The 22,142-nt window shown below is 35.9% G+C and overlaps 1 protein-coding gene across 1 annotated transcript in view; it reads right to left on the minus strand.

Annotated features, from left to right (window-relative positions):
• Positions 1 to 22,142, minus strand: part of LOC145672677 (uncharacterized) — a 58,155-nt gene that overhangs the window by 20,998 nt on the left and 15,015 nt on the right. The window contains exons 3-4 of the mRNA XM_081741842.1: positions 19,137 to 19,253; positions 5,516 to 5,729 (exon numbers count right to left, since the gene is read on the minus strand). Of these exons, the coding sequence (XP_081597968.1) occupies positions 5,524 to 5,729; positions 19,137 to 19,253 (323 nt within the window). The 3' untranslated portion in view covers positions 5,516 to 5,523. The remainder of the gene's footprint in view (positions 1 to 5,515; positions 5,730 to 19,136; positions 19,254 to 22,142) is intronic.

Consider the following 22,142-nt stretch of genomic DNA (forward strand, 5'->3'; position numbering starts at 1 on the left):
TCCTTGCAATTGTATTGCGCTTCGCTTATCCATGGAATAATAACATTGGAGAGGAGGTGTTGTATGATACTTGTTGCTGCCATCAGCGGAACCTTAGGCCCGTGTAGAAAGAACACGTATGATGAGTCGCAGCGACGCAACTAGGCTAGTTGTCGCCCGGGGCTAGGAATCACCTTAACATCATCCCCCCGACCAACCACACTAAAACCCTCCCCGACTACACCTGTGATTGGCATCACACTGTAATTCTATTCCATTTTTTCTTCAAATGGTAAAGCTTGATTTCAAAATTGTGGTACATAATTTATATTTTAGTACAAGATAAAACACGAAACCAGTGTTTGTTCCAGCATTTTTTGGGGTGGGACAATACCCCCCGGAGCTCTGAGAGTGCCCCCCGGAGGAGACCAAATAATATGTCTATAATATAATCATAAATAGAATAGTACCAGCAATCCCCTCCTAATACTAAATGTGCCCCAGATTTTTTTTGAAAGAAACACTGCACGAAACTAATTAGTATTTGGTTGCCAAATAATCTAAGTAGTATGCTTGACATATTCTTATAGTATTATCATCATAACTGCCAATCACAATGTTTTTGGAATTATATCGGGATGTGCATATGTGTAGAATGAATCAACAGCCTGTTGCTTTAGCATAGAATATTTAATTACGGTTGGTAAGGTTGGTAAGTCGTTGTTATTCTGTTAAGTTTCTGAGATGTTTTTTATGACTTTAGTTTGCCAAAATTTCATTCCTTGCCTTATAGTGAAAATAAATGTTTGACCACTTTTGCGCCCCCCCAATCCGCCCCCCGGGGGAATAAGACCCGTTTGTCCCCTTAGTTATGTCACTGATGAGTCGTTTACTATAGGTAGTGTGATGTACAGAGTAATAAAAAATGTAGTAGTATTCCTGACTGCAACTACTGATTAACATTGAAATGAGTTAAAGGAGCAGTTCGACTTAGAAATGCATTTTTTACAAATTATTTCCATTTGTAGAGTTGAAAATTCTAAAAAGAATGGTGTTTGTTTTATTCCGATATGTTCAGTCGTTAGCGAGTAACAGAGGAAAAAAGATTTTGTGATGACGTCATCGGTGGTCAACTGCGAGAGTAGGCTTCCATATAGACAGTGCCAAGCGTTTCGTTCGTGAGTGGTCCAGTGCATTGGCACGTTCTAAAGTGTGGTTTCCTTTTTCAGAACTGCTTGCGATGACTGATACTTTCAGACCTTATCAGTTCGAACCTCGAGCTAGTGGCCGTGGAGAAAGAAAAACAAATAAAAACGATTCTTTTCGTGGTCGTTACAAAAATTTGGACTGTTGCAGTTGCAAATGTTGCTTGCATATGGCTACCGAAGAAGAAAATACTTGTTGTGTTGAGAGCGAGACAATAAAATAATGTCAGAGGAAGTGTTGAGTGTATAACATTACACGAAAACTTTGCTAGTGTTATTTTAAATATTGATACTTTAAATACCGAGAGACAATTCATGATAATAAACTCCAAAGACAGAATTGTGAAAAATAAGCTGACAACGAACACAAATGCTATGTGGCGATTTCTAGCTTACCGACAGTTCGTGTACTGGGTCAATTCATGGAATACACTAGGGAAAAATGTACGAAAAGTGATACCAGCTTGTGTGGTAAAGAAAATCCGTGAAACATTCCCTGAAGTGAATAACATTTATGTCGGTTTTAGACCATCTGTTGACGGAGAAGAATACGGTTATTTTGATTAGTTTTTGTATCGAATACACAAACATGTAATATATATATATATATATATATATATATATATATATATATATATATATATATATATATATATATCCTATTCTAAATCATTGCATTCGATATTAAAAAAGAGGAAGAAACGTAAAAAAAAAAGAGGCAAACTCTTATACTTACCCATAAATTTCTATTATTACTATTCTTCCTCCTCACCGCATGTAGATGGCCGAGGTATCGGAGCGATGTTCCTGGGAACTTCAATTGCGAATGTGTCTTCGAAAAAAGGTAAGTTTACTCCACTTGCCACATCCATTACGCTGCTTTGTAGTGATTCACGCCATGATGTAGATTTTCCGTCGTACGTTGTTTTCTTTATCCATTGTTTAGTGGCCTTTGGAAATTGAAGTTTGAAGCCTGTTTCTTTGCGATTTACGTTATTGTTATGATCCAGTACCGCTAGCATAGTTCTGGTCACCATACCATCATAAGAAAAATGTTTTCGTTTTGGAGTATATTTGAGTCTTTCATTGTGATACGATACGATTCTAAAACATTTGTATGACAGAAATGACTAGTATGTTTTAAATCTTGTATGAGCTGTGGGTCAGTCACTATTTTTCTTAAAACTTGAAAGTCATGGGATCCAGGATTTAACCATTCTTTTTCTTCTAATATGGGCCCATGTTCACATTTTTTAAATATATTTTTGTCACTCCATTCATGTACATTTGTAATATGATACAACACTGAGGTAAATTCCTCAACAGGTTCATCGCAGTCGCTGTTGCATGTTGCAGATGACCACCATAAATGATTAACCAAACTTGGTTTCCATAATTGTAGTTTAGTACACCGCTTACCTTCAATTTTAAGCCTTTTTGCAAAGCTTTTGGCTACATGCCATACGTCATATTCGTGAGTTACATTTCTGAATTCCGACGCGATAAGTTTCCTAATTCCTTTATGGCGATCAGAGACAAATAGAGTAATATTTAAATTCTTCAAAAGCTTTAGTAAAACTTGTTTACAAGCTGCTTTTTCTAAATCACCTTCCACTAAACCCTTTTGCACGACTGTAAAATCTACAATTTTATTGCTTCGCAAATCCATTACACTATATGTTAAATATTTTGCCAAGAATCCTGGAGAGTCGTATTGTCCATCCCCTGACAACCAGACATCGGAACCATGCAAAGATTTAGAAATGTCATTTGCATGTAAAAAGTAATAATACCTGGTGGTGGGCTGCACAAAAGTTTCTATAATATTACAAAACATAGTTTTTCCTACAGAGCATAAGTTCAACGTTTTACAAAAAGAACTAAAAGTTTCGAAACCAATACCATTTAAATAGATCGCGGACGAGATCGCTACAGCACCTGAGTACCTTTTCTTTAATCTTGGTTCCGATTCCCAAACATAAGTATGTCCATTTTCACATTTTGTTGAAAGTTCTTAATGATGACCCTATAATTTTGTGCTTCAAGGTATGTACAGGAGCGCGACAAATGTGGCAAAAATGAAATAACATCTGTAAAGTTCGCCAGAATACGAAAAATACTTTATCGGTTAAATTTGTTTTATTCGCATCGCTCTCCGCGGAACCCTCGTCACCCATTTCATCATCATTGTCAGTTGATACAGAAAAATTAAACGATGAATCAATGTCCTGATGAACACTGTCATCGTCACTGATTCCTTCTACAAGGCGGTATATTTCACTCCCTAATTCACATTGAATAGCACTTGTATTTACATTTATTTCTAAAACAGTACCTTCGGAATAATGAGTGACACCGTCGCTATTACCCTCTAATGACTCGTCTTGACTACAACCGGCAATCGCGTCTTGTACGATTTTTTTTTCGTTGGTAACTGGACATACATCGGCGCTTGTTTAATGGCTCGGATTCTAAACCTTTCAATAATATACTTGGAACAGCATTCTTTCTCAGTTTGCGTGCAAATGTTTCTCCTGGCAGTACTTTTTCTTTTTGTAAACATGACTGCTCGAAGTCGGACTCTTCAAAATGTTTCGAACGAACACGAGTGTATTTATTTGGCTCAAAATTTTTCCTATTGATCTCCTTGAGCCATAGTTTATATCGATCTGGTGATTTCTCACGATTGGGAAATCTAATATATATATATATATATATATATATATATATATATATATATATATATATATATATATATATATATATATATATATATATATATATATATATATACATATATATGTCCCTCAGTTTTAATCGCACGAGAATTACAACCGAAAACACAGCACGTGTTAGGCATTTCTACCTCACTTCACGCACACACACACATAAAGCACTGTACTAACACTTGCTTTCTACTTCGCACAACACTACGTAATCACTGCTCTCTCTATTTTTTTATAGTACTGCTGAAGAAAAAACAACAAACAAAAACGTCCCTCAAGAATTCAACACAAAGCAAGACTGCTAAAGAACCCAAAACAATCTACAAAATCGACTGCACTATTAAAGGATTATCAGCTACGCACAAGAGAGTGGTTGCCGACTCACATTGAATTCCTTGCAGCCCACCAGTGACGTAAGTATTTGCGATTCATCAAAAACAGAGGCATATAGAAGCTGAACGAGACGGCCTATCAACATTTAAAAAAATACGTGTCTCTTATTTCTTTTTACTCTTTCTATTGCACCAAACTTGTTTTTAAGTCGAATTGCTCCTCTAAGAACCAGTCCAAATAACAGAAAATCAAAATACTGTATAGAAAAACTAAGTAGATTTGGTAACAGGTAAAATAACCACTTTAGTTGAAATGATTATATTGTGATGGAAAAAGGATGATGTATCATGCATTTTTGTAATATTTATGAACATGAACTGGCAACATTGATAATAAACAATTGAGAAATGTGACTTTTGAGCATCTCTAACGACACTGAATATGTTACGAAATCTTTATTGTAACAATCAAGGATGTTATAAATAGAGGATCTGCCCATATGTATCATCATCCTATTAAATCGATGAAGCCAAAAAACAACGGAGCATCTGATTGGCTACTCTCGTTTCCACGATCGTCTGATTGGCTACTTTCGTTTCCGCCATGATTGCTGGCTCAAAACATTGCAATCCTATTGGGCGGAGTGGGCAGAGTAGGGGTGGCAAAACTGTGACGTATGGCTTCAAGATTTTGTTGTAAGGGCAGATCCTCTATTTTATAAGATCCTTGGTAACAATACTAATGTTTTAGTCTAGGGATACCGCGGCCGATTTTGTATATTTCTACTAACGTAACGATAGTACCAAATACTAACACAAGATAGCTGTGGATGCATTTCTTTTTATTCATTGCTCATATGCGCTTTACTGGAAACCACTACTACCCAAGGGAGCCGATCCTAGGGGGGCTTGGAGCTCCCCCCCAAGCTCATATGGGCCCCCTATTGTATTTATGAATATACAATATTTGGCATAATTTGAATGCAATTTGTCTTAAAATCCTCATATATATAACTTCTGGATCTGAATACCCCCTCCCCCAAAGTTACAGAGAAATCGGCGCTCTTGCTATTACCTTAGGTACAAACCCGAGATGGGAACCATTTCTACTTAATATTAGATTTTGTTTTACTAACCTCAGCGTAAAGCAATATCACATGCATGTGTCAGACATTGTTAAGTTTTTCGTCTGTCAAAATCTCGTGTATTTATGTGAAACTTACTGTGTGTTGTTTTTGGTTTAATATTACAAATATATACATTCAATACTTACTTCAGTATCTAATCATACTGCTCATATTTATAAAACGGAAATGATGTTCGGGAACTTTCCTCTGTAGAACCCAAGTCGAATTCACATGATGAACTAGATCCACTAAGGACTAGAGAAGACTTAGAATTTTCTTGCATCTCTGGAAGCAAATGAATGCTGGATGACTGGTTCAGAACTACTGATGAATTCTGAACAATAACACCTAATTCGTCAACTGTAAAATAAAACGTTGAGAACGTTCTAATAATGAGTCTTTTCCTTAGAAGACAAAACTACATTAGCTTCCTATTTTAGTTTATAAATTTGTAGCATATGATAAAATGGCGTATATTTCACAGATATGATTAAGAAACAAAGAAAGGAACTTAACGACTCTCATACAACCAACTATCTCACCATTAGCAAGTATACTAAATAGATGTTCTTAGTATAACTGTGTTCCAGAACAAACCCAAACGGCTCCTACTTTTGAAGTTACTTTCTTGTGCAACATACACGTAACCTACATTGGATAAATTAAGAGCATTTAACTGAAACTTATCACATCGAAATTATCTGTATAAATCCTTATGAATTTAAAGAAAACATCTCGAGTTGGGAATACGTCAGATGTCTAGGTTGGCAATGATCAGACGGCGACCACAGACCTAGGTTCTTGGTAGTGGTGTTAGGACAACCTGCGTATTGTGTAAGAAACAGTACAATGGCAGTATGCACTGAAGTGAATAGACAGTGATACTGTAAAGTAGGCGATCTATCTGAGTTCCAAAGAAATGAAATTGTTGACGATGTTATGTGATGCGAGTGTGATGGAAGTGGCAAGTGCAGTGGCTTATTTAGGGGGGTGGCTATCGGGCTCAAGCCCCCCGAAATAAATTTGTTATAGGGTAAATGGGGGGAATATGGGCATCGAGGAATATGGGCGGAAATAAGGTTTCCTCCTCGTAGCACAGCAAGTACAAGATGAATTTTCTTGTTGCGTGGGTCGGAAGCACTGTTGAAGTCTTGGTTGCGACTGTGAGTTTTATGAAATGTGGAAGCAGAAATTTAAGAGAATATTAATGGTTTGAAGATAAGTGATGTACAATTTTCTTGCCCCATAAAATGCCTGTTGTTATTCTGCACCTATAAAACTTAAGATAATGTCCGGATATATAAAACAATTACCAAAACTTGGTTACTGATGTGTAGAGTCCAAGATGCTTCCCTTTGTTCACAAGGCATGGCGCGCGCTGCAGAATCGTGTACGAACAGTGTTGCAAACCTAAATAAAATATAGCAAGATGGGGTAATATAAGATGAGGCATTCGGAGTAATTTGTGCACGTGGATTTATGTGGGGTAAATATGGGTACGTGGATTTACGTTGGGTAAACATGAGTACGTGGATAATATGGTCAAGAGACAAAATGTCTCGTGAAAGCGATACAGGGTATGTTTCAAATACATGGCTCAGTAGGTTGAACAGTTGGTAAGTCTTGGAAGTATGAGTCCTGTCCCATCGCGTGAAAATTAGTAAATAAAAAATCGAAAACAAACACAATCAAAGTTGAGAAATTCCCTGTTATACAATAAAACAAATATAATATTTCACGTAAATTTTAGGTACAGTAGGCAGTTCCAAAGAATTGACAGCAGACGAAAATCTTTTGATGCTGAAAAAGAGAAGGACTCTACAACGACAAAGAAAGAAGATGACGATGAACACCGAAATTTCGGAGAGTAACACTGACTCTCAATGTTCAGTGTGCCAATGGTTGTTCCATGTTGATCACAATGAAGAAGAGTGGGTCGAGTGTACACGATGTTTGATGTGGTATCATTTTGCGTGTGTTCATTTTGAAACCAAGACCAAGTTTATCTGTCTTCAGTGTTCTTAGGCAGAATTCTTAACTTCACCAGTTCCATGTAATATTTTTCATTTAAAAGTTCCTTTTTCGTAATATTGAGTTCCTAATATTGTCTATAAGAGTATCTTTGTCACTACTTTTTGTTTAATATTGTAGAATTTATGTCAGGCCCGTAGCCAGGGAGGGGCTAGAGCGGACAATGCCCGCTCTAAAATATTTTTTCCGCTCTAAAAAGGACGTTGTCCAGAAGTTTCAAATTGTTTCAGCAAATCCCAAATAGGAAAATCTTGTGATTTTATTTACTAAATAAAATTGAACTTAGCGCGCATTTACTACTACTAACAAATGAAATTGAACGTGGCGTATATTTCTACGAAAAACAACAGTTATTCTTATTGCTAGATATACTCAATAATCTTCCATGTATTACTTTTCCTCATTCCAAGAGTTTGAAGAATCATAACCACGACAAGCATTCAAGGTGTTGGACAAGATGCCCTTCCAAAGAATACCCATATGAAAATTGACCCGAAAACAGGCTATGTTACAAGAATGTGAGTGCCTGGCTTGTGCATGTGTAACACTGTAGGTAAAAAACATGCGTTTTGCCGATTTGACAGTACATGTCCCACGTGTGCCTGTAATTAACGTGTAAAACATGCAGCATGTCCATGTTCCTTACAGTGCAAAGAAAACGCGTCTCATACGAGTATATGCAACTGGTACCGAAACTGTGATGTTTGGAGAAAACGTACATGCGTCTCTAGAATAGTCAGATACAAGAAAAAATCTGATGTTTTTCACGTGATTTGAGTCTTTGCGGGGAGCACCCACGAAAATAAATCAATGATTGTAAAATGTTTCTAAATAGCAGTTTGGACCGGCTCACTTTGTGTTTTCTGAGTGGCCCCGAACCATTTGTTTCAAGATTTGTTTACAAATATACGGAATGAAAAGAACGTTAATTCCTTATATGCACTCAGAGAGAAAAAAATCAAGACGGCAGCAGAACACCGAACCTATTATTTTAAAAAGATTTTGACACACATCATTATAATTGCGCGCAATAATAAGTAGCCGAGTGCTTAGCGAATTTGCAGAAGGAAACAAAAACAGTAGAAAATTAACTACAGGCAAATGTACCACGCCAGACATTTGCAATTACTCTACTGACTATTATAACGCCATAAATATGAAGCAGGTATCCATCAAGTCATTTTTGTTGCAAAAGTTATCGAAAATGAAACTAATTCAGTAGCAGGGTCATCTGTATCAACATGTGTAGAAGGTCAAGAGGAAACTAAACGTCAAACATCTGTTTTCCACCATGTTGGTGTTGATTTCCACCATGTATCAGATCTTGGCGATACAAAACCCGCTCAGAAATTTCCAGGTTCCAGCATTTCTGGTTCAATTTGACGATTTCGTCCAATATGGTACAAAACGTGGGATTGGCTCGAGTATTCTGTTATGTTAGATGCTGCCTTTTGCTTCCCATGCCGGAAATATCCGTCAAGAAACAGTGATCCCTCATTTGTGCAGAATAGTTTCAGAGACTGGAAGCATCCAACCGAGAAAAATAAGGGATTTTCTCGTTACGCCGATTCTGAAACTCATAGGCACGCTGTGGCTTGCTACTTGGAGCAACGGAAACGTGAGAACTCGGGCAAAACGATCGTGAAGAAGGTGTGTAGTGATCCTAGTGATGTAATTATGAATAATAGATACTATGTGAAAAGTGTGATGGAAGTTATTCAATTCTTGGTTGTGAATCAGTTGTCCTTTAGGGGAGATTCTGGGTGTGAGCAACTCGGAAAATAATCAAGTGGTTTGTTCTTAAATTTGTTTGAATTTAGTATTCGCAAAGATCCGAAATTAGCAGAAATTGTCAAAACTATCCCTGCCAATGCAAGGTACTAGTCCGGATATTCAGAATGAGATAATTCATTTCATGGCAGAATATGTTCAGAGCAAAATAGTAAATGAAGCAAACGAAAGTACATTTTGTTCATTACTTGCAGATGAAACCAGAGACAAGCAACGAATCGAAGATTTGTCTGTCGCAATTAGGTACCTTGTGAATTTTAAAGTGCAAGAAAGATGCGTAGCTATACTGAAGTTGGACAAACAAGACGCTGCCAGCATTAAGAACGCCATTTTAGATTGTTTAAGAAAAGTAGAATTCAAAACCGACACGATAATAGCACAGTGCTACGATGGACAACCTGTCACGAGTAGACAGAAAAATGGAGTGCAAGCTCTTTTCTCTGAGGATTTGAAGAGGAATAGTTTGTTTGTTCACTGTTTTAATCACCAATTACATTTAGTTATTTCTAGAGCCATTGACACAATTCCTGAACTGAAAGAGTTATTTGATATTTGTCAACAATTATATTACTTTTTCAGAAAAGGACGCGTTGCAGCAGATTACGCAGGAAAGAGTTTAAAGCGATTGTTGGAACAACGTTGGACTGGACATCTTCACACGGTGACTGTAGTTCATGAAGACAGGTTTCACATATTAAGTGCACTGATGGCAATTCAAACTTCCCGTGAAGAACACACCTGACCTCAATGAAAGTTGAAGCTACCGGTTTACTACATCAGATCTCAACTAAGACTTTCTGTTTCCTTACTGAGCTCATGTTCAGGGTTCTTGGATATCTAAAACCGACAAACGCACTGCTACAAAGAAGAGATTTGAACATTGATGCCGCTGTGAAGGATCGGTAACGGAACAGCTCAGATCTTGCCGGCAAGACGAAGGAATATTTGAAAATATCCTTCACGATATAATGAAGGGATATGCCTTAAACACTTCGATTCAGCAACCATTGAAACGCAAATGCACACTCCCCAGTTGCTTAGCTGATTCGGTTGTTGATTTGGAAGGCATAAAATTTGGAAAAGGGAAAGGAAGACGAGAAGGAGTTGAAAAGATTATTCTGCGAAGTTCTCAATATCTCCGTCGAAGAAATTCGGAGCAGATTCAGTGAGACAGGGACAGCTGTGATTGGTGCCATTCATCACTTACTGAGCGAGAAAAGAAGTGAAGAAAATTTGAAACCTCTGTGTGGTGTTGTAAAGTAAAAAGATTATTCTGTTGTAAAGTAAAAAGACCTGCATTGCAAAGTGCTTCAGAATTTGAAGCAGGAAATAGATCTAGCAAATCGACTGATCAACAAGACATCATCTCTGGAAGAGCTCACAAAACAAATTGGAAAATATTGCGAGGCTTTCCAGGGCCTAAAGATGCTTACAGAAGCTGCTCTAATTATTCCGTCTTCTACGTCCACGGTCGAAAACTGCTTCTCACATCTGACAGCTCTCCTCCGACCTCAACGTCTGTCTATGGGACATGAAAGAAAATCGGACCTCGTTCTCCTGGCTTACAACAAAGATATTCTGAGTGCACTAGATCTAGACCAGCTTGTAATTAAATTTGCGAAGTGCTCACGTAAACTCCTTTTGATGTAATTACTTACATAAGGACTGTAAAAAATATTTATTTTACTTATGTCAGGGTTGTTAATTTTTATACATAAACATATTCCATAATCTACTTGTAATAAGAGTATTGTAGTTCCAAAATACTATAATTTAGATAACAGTTAATAAATGTTCCTAAAATAAATTATTATTTTTTACTTTTAGTACTACCTAGTGTATTAAAATATATATTGAATTATATACATTATTTTAACAAAAAATGTTAATGATGATATTTGATAGTCGTGGATTTGGTACTGTAATATTTATCAGCATAATAAAGTGTTTCAACTTTCTTATAGATTCCATAAATAATAAATAAATATATAGTTTGCCCAATACCAAAAACCAATGATAAACACGAAATAAATAACTATCAGCCTATATCAATTTTACCTACTTTTGCAAAGATATTTGAACAAATCCTATACCGACGGATAATTGACCACATCCAACCCGTAATCTCACCATATCAACATGGCTTTATCCCACACAAATCAACAACAACAAACCTTGCACTTATCACAAACTTTATAGCAAATTCGTTAGATGTAGGATATCAGGTTGATGTAATATATATAAATTTTGAAAAGGCATTTAACAGAGTCAATCACAAGGTACTATTACATAAGCTAGGCGAATATAATTTCTCTTCTCTTTTGATCAAGTTCTTTTCATCATATTTAAATAATCGAAAACAAACTGCCATATACAAAGAATATAAATCATCTATTATATTGCATATTCTGGAATTCCCCAGGGCTCTAATCTAGGTCCGTTATTGTTCCTTTTATTCATTAACGATCTTCCTGATCATCTATCTATCTATATATATAAAAGAGAACGTACAAAATCCTTTGTCCGCTCATCACGCTAATACGGCTGAACCAATTTCTTTCATTTTTGGGGGGTTATTAGGATTTGGACCCTAGATGGTTTTTATCATATCACTTTAATTTTTAATTACCAGTGTCTTGAGATAATTGACCATTCAAGTGTCCATAACGTACAAATCCTTTGTTATTAGTTCATCATAGGTAAAAATAAACGTATTTATATGCAACCCGCATGACCGTGTCACTCGGCGGGTTAACATAAATGACAGGCGATATACAGCGGAAAATAGCTTGAATCTTCTGTTTAAATTTTTTTAATTGATTTGCTTATTTTTACAGACACTTTTACAATATGCCAGCACCGGGATGACCGCAGCGAAGCGGGGCGGGTTAACATAAATGACAGGCGATATAATGTTAAGATTTACTGCAAACTTCTATGGTTTTTATCATATCACTTGAAAGCGAAAAAGTAAAAATTATCTAAGTAACAAAGTTTATTGCGTTCCGGGGTGACCGCAGCGAAGCGGGGTGAACGCTGCTAGTATATTATTAAGTAGCAAATTGCTTTCTGCTGATGACCTCAAAATATACGGTAGGATAAAGACCATCCATGACTGTCTCGATTTACAACGTGACATGGAAAATATTGCTAACTAGCAGCGTTCACCCCGCTTCGCTGCGGTCACCCCGGAACGCAATAAACTTTGTTACTTAGATAATTTTTACTTTTTCGCTTTCAAGTGATATGATAAAAACCATAGAAGATTGCACTAATGTTAACATTATATCGCCTGTCATTTATGTTAACCCGCCCCGCTTCGCTGCGGTCACCCCAACCCGCCCCGCTTCGCTGCGGTCATCCCGGAACGCAATAAACTTTGTTACTTAGATAATTTTTACTTTTTCGCTTTCAAGTGATTTATAGCGCCTGTCAGTTATGTTAACCCGCCGAGTCACAGGGTCATGCGGGTTGCATATAAATACGTTTATTTTTATACCTATGATGAACTAATAACAAAGGATTTGTACGTATGGACACCTGAATGGTCAATTATCTCAAGACACTGGTAATTGAAAATTAAAGTGATATGATAAAAACCATCTAGGGTCCACATCCTAACAACCCCCCAAAAATGAAAGAAATCGGTTCAGCCGTATTAGCGTGATGAGCGGACAAAGGATTTTTTGTACGTATTGACACCTGATTGGTCAATTATCTCAAGACACTGGTAATTGAAAATTAAAGTGATATGATAAAAACCATCTAGGGTCCAAATCCTAACAACCCCCCAAAAATGAAAGAAATCGGTTCAGCCGTATTAGCGTGATGAGCGGACAAAGGATTTTGTGCGTTCTCTTTTATATATATAGATTGGTGTTCTCTTAACAAACTTAATGTAAATATAAACAAATGTAACATTTTATAGTTTACCAGAAACAAAAGTCAACTAGAGTTTGATTACTCAATGAATCAGGTCTTACTAAATAGATTAAATTCAATCAAAGATCTTGGAGTTATATTTGATACGAAACTGACATTTAATAACCATATAGAGAACATAGTTAACGAATCTCTCAAGATGTTAGTTTTCATAATTAGAACTGGAAAGGAATTTAACAACAGTACTACACTAATAATAGTACTAAACTAAGCTAAATCTTGGTTTTATGTTTACTTATCTGATTAGATAAAAAAAAACAGTTTGGCTATTTTATGTTGAATATAACAACACAACATCATAAAAAAGGCTAATAGACTAAAATATAACACATAAAACAAAAGAACAAAAATCTTCAACTTATAATGATTTATATTATTTATTTAAACAAAAATAATAGTTTCTTCAGATAACTAAACTAGCTACATTAACCCACAGTGGTTCTCCAACTCAAAAAAAAAAAAAAAAATGCCATCAGCAGGAAAGGTGTTCTGACAGTGTTCTGATATAGTCGAGGCGTTGTTCATTGGGAATTCTTGCAGAACAGAAAAAGTGTAAACACTGAGTTTCATGTGACAGCACTGCGAAGATTAAGAGCACGTGTGGTGTCAACGGGGTTCGACAGGAAGTGGATGTCTTCCTACAGCATGACAATGCAAGGCCATACAGAAGCCACATGACTGCAGCTGCTCTTGAAACCATAAAGTTCACTGTGCTGCCCCACCCACCTTATAGCCCTGATATTGCTCCTAGTGATTTTTTTTTTCAAAATTAAAGGGTACACACTACACCTGTGACTCAGAAGTTAAGACTGTTGTTGGCTTTTAGCTACGCTCACATGATCGTGAGTTCTACGCCAACGGATTGAAACAACTTGCTTATCGTTGGCGCAAATGTATTTCAGTAAATGGCGACTATGTAAAAAAAGAATGAGTACACAACCTTGTAGAGAATTGTGTAAGCTTTCATTTGATAGTACACACTTAGTTCTGTGATTAGTGTTTTTTTTTTTATCTCGGAGGCAAAAGTTATCGCCATCTCCAAGTATCAATAACAAAAGAGAAAATGAGAATTAAATAGAGAATAAAATAACATGGCAATCGGAAGAAAGCAAAAACACACATACATAAAGAACACAATAATAATTTCTTCAAGGTAATATTTGAATTCAATATTTCAAAATAATTTCTAAAAATAGTAATTTCGCTAGGTGCTATTCACAATTACAAGTATTATAATCTCATTTCTTTAAATGTTGACGTTTGTCGTTAAATGTTTTTACATTTGACGTAAATATTCCATCATCATTACTAAATCAATTTCTTACTTTTCCTTTAACAGCATTATTGTATTTCTTTGAGAAACTTGTATGTGTGTGTTTTGATGATATACTGAATTAGATTTTTTTGCAATAGAACGGTTGCTGACTCCGTAACGCATTCATCATTTGAATATTAAAGTTTAATAATTGTAAACACTTACCACATTCCAATAGGCTATTTACAATTTTGTACAAAACTAAATGATCTGCTAACTCTCCTTTAACTCTAATGTATCACAAGTAAATTCATTAACTAAATTATTAAAAGAAATATTTTCTTCATATGAATATCTTTTAAATAATTGTAATACATATGTCTTAAAAATTCATTTTTTTTAAATTTTCTTAATGCAACAATGATAAGAAGGATTCCATTATAGAGTCTGCTTCTTACTAACTTTAAATAACTTAACGCAGTTTCAATATTGTTTATATCTTTGGGATTTCGAAGTACAAAACCAAGTGCCTTGTAAGAATCATTAACTGTTCTTTCAGTATGAGAGTTAATTCTTTAGCTACACACCCAGGTTTTTAGTAACATTTACCCTTGTTAACGGTCCATGATTCATAATATATTCACGGGTGTATGGAACATATTGCTATAGTACATGCAGTGGAAAATTTACGATTTTGTTTCGGGGGGTTTTGCTAACTTTCGGGGGGAGGAGGCTTTGCATGAAATGTGAAAATTCTGCAAGATGTTTCATATACTTTACTATAGTAAGTAAGATTTCGGGAGGGGCTTAAGCCCGGAAGCTCCCCCTAAATACGCCACTGAGTACATGTATAAAATGTATACTAGGAGATAAAACGGCACTGAAATGATTATGTTGGAAAGGGTAACTCAGTAGATACTTCCAAATATCTAGAATGAATACTAACAGACCAAATCCATATTCACGAAGAAATAAAATGTCGACTAAAAGAAGGGATTTTGTGTTATTATTCAGTTTAGAATCTTTTTGTCGTCGTGAATTCTGTCGAGTAATTTAAAGTTTAAAATATAACAAATGATAATCATGAATGTTATGTTGTATGATTATGAACATGGACATTTACTCTGAGGGAAGAACATAAACTGAAAGTATTTGAGATCAAGATACTGAGACGAATATTCGGACCCAAGAGGAACGGGAATGGGGGATCGGAGAAACTTCATAACGAATAACTACAAAATTTATACCGTTTACCAAATATTGTTGGGGTCATCAAGTCTAGCTGGCTCAAGTGGGTAGGTCATGTATTCGGAATGGAAGAAAGTAGAAAAGTTTTAAAAGTTTTAACTGGGAATCCAATCAGAAAACGAGCACTAGGAAGACCTAGCCGCAGATGATAGGACAATATTAAGATAAAACTACAGAAACAAGAATACAAAATAGAAACTGGACTTAGTTGGCTAAGGACAGAAGTTAATGGAGAGCTTTTGTGAACGCAGCATTGAACCTCCCGTTTCCATAGGCCATAGAGTTAGTTAGATGGTTAACTTGGGATATACGTACGATAAGATATTCGAAAATATAGTAAATTTTAAGTTTTCATTTTAATTAATTAATTAGTTAATTATTCGTAACATGAAAGCCGCTTCAACATACCTATAGTACAGATATATAGAGTATATTCAGAGATTTAATGACACCATGATGATTGTGATTGGAATAGGTAACTCAAGATATATATAATATTTTCGAAAATATGGGAACTTTCAAGTTCTCCTTTTAATTACAAGGTAACTGAAGAAGTTCTTGTCGATTTTGATGTCATATTAATCCTGCTTTTACAAAGGGGAAACGAAATGACACACGTGCCTGTCAAACGATCAGGACTTAGTCTGATCATCTATCTTCAGTAGTACAGGCACATTGTGCACACACAGCAGTCAAAACTCGTTCACTGTCGAATAGAAATGAAAGTAATAAATCAACTTATTTGGGTTTGTTTGTTGTATGACTTTAAAGTGGGCCTGTCAAGTTACCGCATATGCTAGGAATTTGGGGAGAATACCCTGAACGAACCCAGCGCCAGGAATTGGCTTCAGAAATGCCGTTCAGGAAATGTGAACCTTTTGGAACATTACGAGCTCCTTCCGCCTGATCAGACCATCACTGCTGACCGTTGCTCTCAGCAGTTACAAAGGGTGCACCGTGCATTGCGGCAGAAGGAGCCGGCATTGATGAATTGCAAGGATGTGCTTTTTCTTTTCCACAATGCCAAGCCATATGTGGCAAAAAGGACCTGCGAAACCTTCCGAAACTTGTCTGGGAGATAGTATACCATGCACCATATTCACCGGACCTTGTAACAAAAGATTAACACCTGCTTCATTTCCTCGACAACCACATCCATTTGAGATCCTTCGTAAATAAGGGAGACCTGCGGAACGTACTAACGGACTTCTTTGCATCCACGATCGCCGAGTTTTACCACCAGATACTATTGGTATGTAGCTACAAGAACATTGGCCAAACGTGTTGAATAGTGATGGCTATTACTTCGAAACCTAAAGGTACGTACCGTCCACTGTATTGTTCTTTGCTTATCACTGGTCCAGAACGGCAAGAACTTTGATTACCTTGCACTTAATTAGTTATTCATGACGTAGAAGTAGTACAAATATAAAGGTGTGAATCAGGATTAAGCCAAGATGATTAGAGAAGTGTAACCTGATATACGTATATATATATATATATATATATATATATATATATATATATATATATATATATATATATATACCCTAACAGCAAAATGATAGCAAGCATATGCCTATCATGTTCTGTCAGGTACATGGAAATGGGTCCAGTATGTGCCTTATGTACCTTTGAGAGAGAAATCACATGGATGGCAACTGATAGTCACAATCTATGTCCGCCCCTAGGCACATGCCTGACATGTACCTGGGGAACGTGCCTAGTATGTTCTAGGTATGATTTCCATGCCGTAAACGTCAATGAACTACAAAATTACTGCCCGAAAATATGTTAAATCGCCTATATGCGTAATGTGTTTACATGAAGGTATCTAAAAACACTTCAAACAAGTAAAAAAAATGTACCCCAGGGTGGGCGCGAACCACCAACCCTAACAGCACAATTACATAGCAGGCATATGCCTATCATGTTCCCTCAGGTACATGGGAATGTGTCCGATATGTGCCTTATGTACCTCTGAGAGAGAAATCACATGGGTGGCAAGGGATAGTCACAGCCTATGTCCGCCTCTAGGCACATGCCTGACATATACCTGAGGAACGTGCGTAGTATGTTCTAGGTATGTTCCCCATGCCATAAGCGACAATAAACCACAAAATTACTGCCCCAAATATGTTAAATCGCCTATATGCGTAATGTATTTACATGAAGGTGTCTAAAAACACTTCACACAAGTAAAAAAAACGTACCACAGGGTGGGCGCGAACCACCTACCTTTGGATTACTAGCTGCGTGCTCTTCCGAGTTGGCCACGGAGGCAGTGAACAGACCGGCGCTTGTAGAGGGATAAATTATTGAAGTCTTTTGAATTTGGCTAATCAGAGTGCTCCTTTAACCGCGTATATTCGACGATAGCCATTTGGTATCAGATAAAAATCTGCTCGCCATATAACTTTATAACAAAATGACGAGTGTCTATTTACTTTATTTCATGGTTCTTCCATATTCACTTTCAAATGATCGGTGACAGTGGCCATCTAATAAAACTTGATGCGCATCTTGCTTCTAGTACAAAATCGCTTAGAAAAAGAAGCAACAAATGCATCAAATTTGGGAGATGAATTTAGAACACCTAAATGGCGCATGATTAGCACCATCTTGTGCTGTTAGGGTATCTGAAACATATGTACCTAAAGGACGTACCGGTACCTAGAACATGACAGATATATGTGCCAAGTGAGCCAGGTATATAAATGCTAAATGTGTGGTACATAGTTGCGAATATCAATTAGGTGTAACAAACAAGTACCTAAAACTGTAGGAAGCTGAAGTACATACTTAGCACGTGAATATCATATGTCCCAGGTGTAGGGTACCTAAAAAGTAGCTGGGACAGCTAAATGGCACATGTCTAGCACATCTTGTGCTGTTAGGATATATATAAATTCAATTGAAAAATCCTCGAATTGTATTCACATCGATTTATGATTGAATATGTGCATCATTGGATATATTTGATATTGTTCTTATAGGTTTTGGGGCTACGGTTTGAGGATAATTTAACATTTTAAATATTTGTCACAACTATTGAAGTCACTCGTTGTGTAATACAGATTGATTCTATTTGAATGGAGTACATCTCTTTATGTATACTTGAATATAGTGTTTTCCAAGAGTACCTCACCAACTCTCATTTTATCATTGTATTAGTTTACATGATTCTCAGAAATTTTCTAAGGTTTTCTTAAAATAAGTAATTAATATATCACATATTATTTGATCACTTCTCAATGCGTGTGTATTGTTTATCATGTGCGAAACTTAAAATAATTATAGTTTTGTTCAGAACGGTATATCTTATACCTACTGTAATTTCTTACAAATATATGCAATTTCTTGATTTTATATTATATATATATATATATATATATATATATATATATATATATATATATATATATATATATATATATATATATATATATATATATATATATATATCTTATTTTGCCCTTATTGCAGTACTTTATACTTACTGAGTGCTGGACGATAGCTTTCCTCTGAGATAAACCTCTTGGACGACGACATTTTAGGTGACAAGTATTCGAATTCAAACTCTTCGGAAACAGAGGAGGCCAGAGGAGTTCTCTTCCCTATAAAGTACACACATTCTAAATCAATAAATAAATTAGAAACCTACATAAAATATCCAACTCATAAATAAGATTACTGACTACAAATTTCATCAACATGTGTTTTGTGTGTTTATTAATTATTTAATAAAAAATTATAAAATTTTAGCAAACATCGTAGGCAGAATATATTGTCCTGGTGACTACATTTCTCAATGATAAGAGATATTGGTTCAATAATGTATTCTTTTTAACGAGATGTCAAGCAATAGACCTACTTAAAGTAGCAAAATTAAATCTTTAATGCCCCGTGCTTCTAAGAAAATATATAGTGAACTCAAGAGAATGATGATGGATAAATTGGTAGAATGAACACATTGGATAAAGCGAGACCTTTTCAAGAAAGCCGCCGAAATGATGTTGTTCATCACAAACTCACGGCCTGAGATCGAACCAAGAAATTCTCTCAAAGAAAGCCAGTGTTCTACCAATGAACCAATTCAATCTCTGAGAATTCAATTTTACAAAACCAGATCAACTACCCACATAGCACGTTCAGCTGTCACCACACAAGAAAATATTCTTAATAGCTCTCAAAACCACCCAAATATCTGTATTTATGTAGTATGTTTTACCTACCATCCAGAACTACGTAGCACGATTAGATAAATGGATATACGTGTATCAGTCTTTTAAAATACAGTAAAAATTCGTTAATATGGACTAATTGGGGGATAATTTGCCCGGATTAACGAAAATTCACATTAACTGAGATAACTTAAAAGAACAGTAGAAAGCGTATTAAAAGTTTTAATACTCTGTTTATAATTTAAAACTCTGTTTATAGCAAACAAGACATGTTTATTATGTTACATATAAAGGCCATGGACATAAATATACTACTATACAATGAAATGTAAACCAGTACAGTGAAACCTGTCTATGTTGGCCACCATCGGTTCTATAGAAAAGTGGCCAACTTAGACAGGTGGCCAACTTACAGAAAATAAGTGTGATTGGTGTATTTTTAGAATAGAATTTCTAGTATTATTTGATTGTAAAATTTTAGTAAGCAATGGCACGACAGCTAGTTTTAAATAATATATATACAGTAATCATAACAATATACAGTACTAGACAAAATTACTACAGTATGTTTAATATATGTACTTCCTGAAAAGTGGTCTGGTACACTTTAGTTATTCAGATTGAAAACACAACAACACAAACAACCATAAAAATAGAAACATATGTAGATAGTTTATTGAAATTGATATTGTAGCACATTGAGGTATTTAGATTGAAAACAGAAAGGCAAAATTATAAATTGAACAATTTATGTGCAGTTTATATGACTTTTTTCTACAATAACAATTTTTTTTGTAGATACCTTTCGAAAAAATAGCATATTAGTTATTATACAAATTTATTCATGGTGGTTTATTCCAAACGTACTTCTTTTATTCCTTACGCACATATGCACACTAGCAGCGTTCACCCCGCTTCGCTGCGGTCACCCCGGAACGCAATAAACTTTGTTACTTAGATAATTTTTACTTTTTCGCTTTCAAGTGATATGATAAAAACCATAGAAGATTGCACTAATGTTAACATTATATCGCCTGTCATTTATGTTAACCCGCCCCGCTTCGCTGCGGTCATCCCGGAACGCAATAAACTTTGTTACTTAGATAATTTTTACTTTTTCGCTTTCAAGTGATTTATAGCGCCTGTCAGTTATGTTAACCCGCCGAGTCACAGGGTCATGCGGGTTGCATATAAATACGTTTATTTTTATACCTATGATGAACTAATAACAAAGGATTTGTACGTATGGACACCTGAATGGTCAATTATCTCAAGACACTGGTAATTGAAAATTAAAGTGATATGATAAAAACCATCTAGGGTCCACATCCTAACAACCCCCCAAAAATGAAAGAAATCGGTTCAGCCGTATTAGCGTGATGAGCGGACAAAGGATTTTTTGTACGTATTGACACCTGATTGGTCAATTATCTCAAGACACTGGTAATTGAAAATTAAAGTGATATGATAAAAACCATCTAGGGTCCAAATCCTAACAACCCCCCAAAAATGAAAGAAATCGGTTCAGCCGTATTAGCGTGATGAGCGGACAAAGGATTTTGTGCGTTCTCTTTTATATATATAGATTCTAATTTTGTAGTTAACTAAATCTTGTTAATGAGCTACAAGCGTTTTCCTCGGAGCAAAGTATGTTTTGAGGGAATTCATATCTCGAAACCCCCGCTACCTTTCGACAAGCCGGCTGTCAGGTGCCAATAGTTGGCAATTGACATGGTTATCTTTAACCTTGAAAATTTTCTGGAATTACTAAAGCTTCCCACTGATGAAAGGAGCTGATATAGCTAATGGTTTTACCAAAACAGACAAGGTAAACAAATACGTACGACCATTTCCTGAATCCCTGTACGTGCTTTTTCATATTCACATCTTCCTTCACTACCCCTTTTATGAAGGTAGTGTTCTGGTCATTGACCTCCAAGAACAAATCATGCGAATCTATGCTTCTTTGTGTCCAGTCACAAATACAGAACATCTGATTCTCATATGGAAATACGAAAATGTTCAGAAAAATAACAAAACGGTATTTTGCGTGGCCAAGATACGCAGGTAAATTTATCATTATCATCATAGGGTAAACATTGCTTCAATGCGGCCAACTTTCAAGATAGATAGGTGTCCAACTTACAGAGTAATAAGGAACGAATGTCTTATGGGAAAATGCAGGTTCAAGACGAACCAGGCCAAGATAAGCAGGTGGCCAAGTTAGAGAGGTGGCCAAGTTCACAGGTCTTACTGTACATATAATGCAGTACGTACGTTATACCCTCCGTATTATGATGATGCGCGCGACAGGAACATCTA

The sequence above is a fragment of the Thermobia domestica genome, chromosome 16, assembly GCF_964235325.1.
Source record: "Thermobia domestica chromosome 16, izTheDome1.hap1.1, whole genome shotgun sequence".
In the NCBI taxonomy this organism is placed as follows: domain Eukaryota; kingdom Metazoa; phylum Arthropoda; class Insecta; order Zygentoma; family Lepismatidae; genus Thermobia; species Thermobia domestica.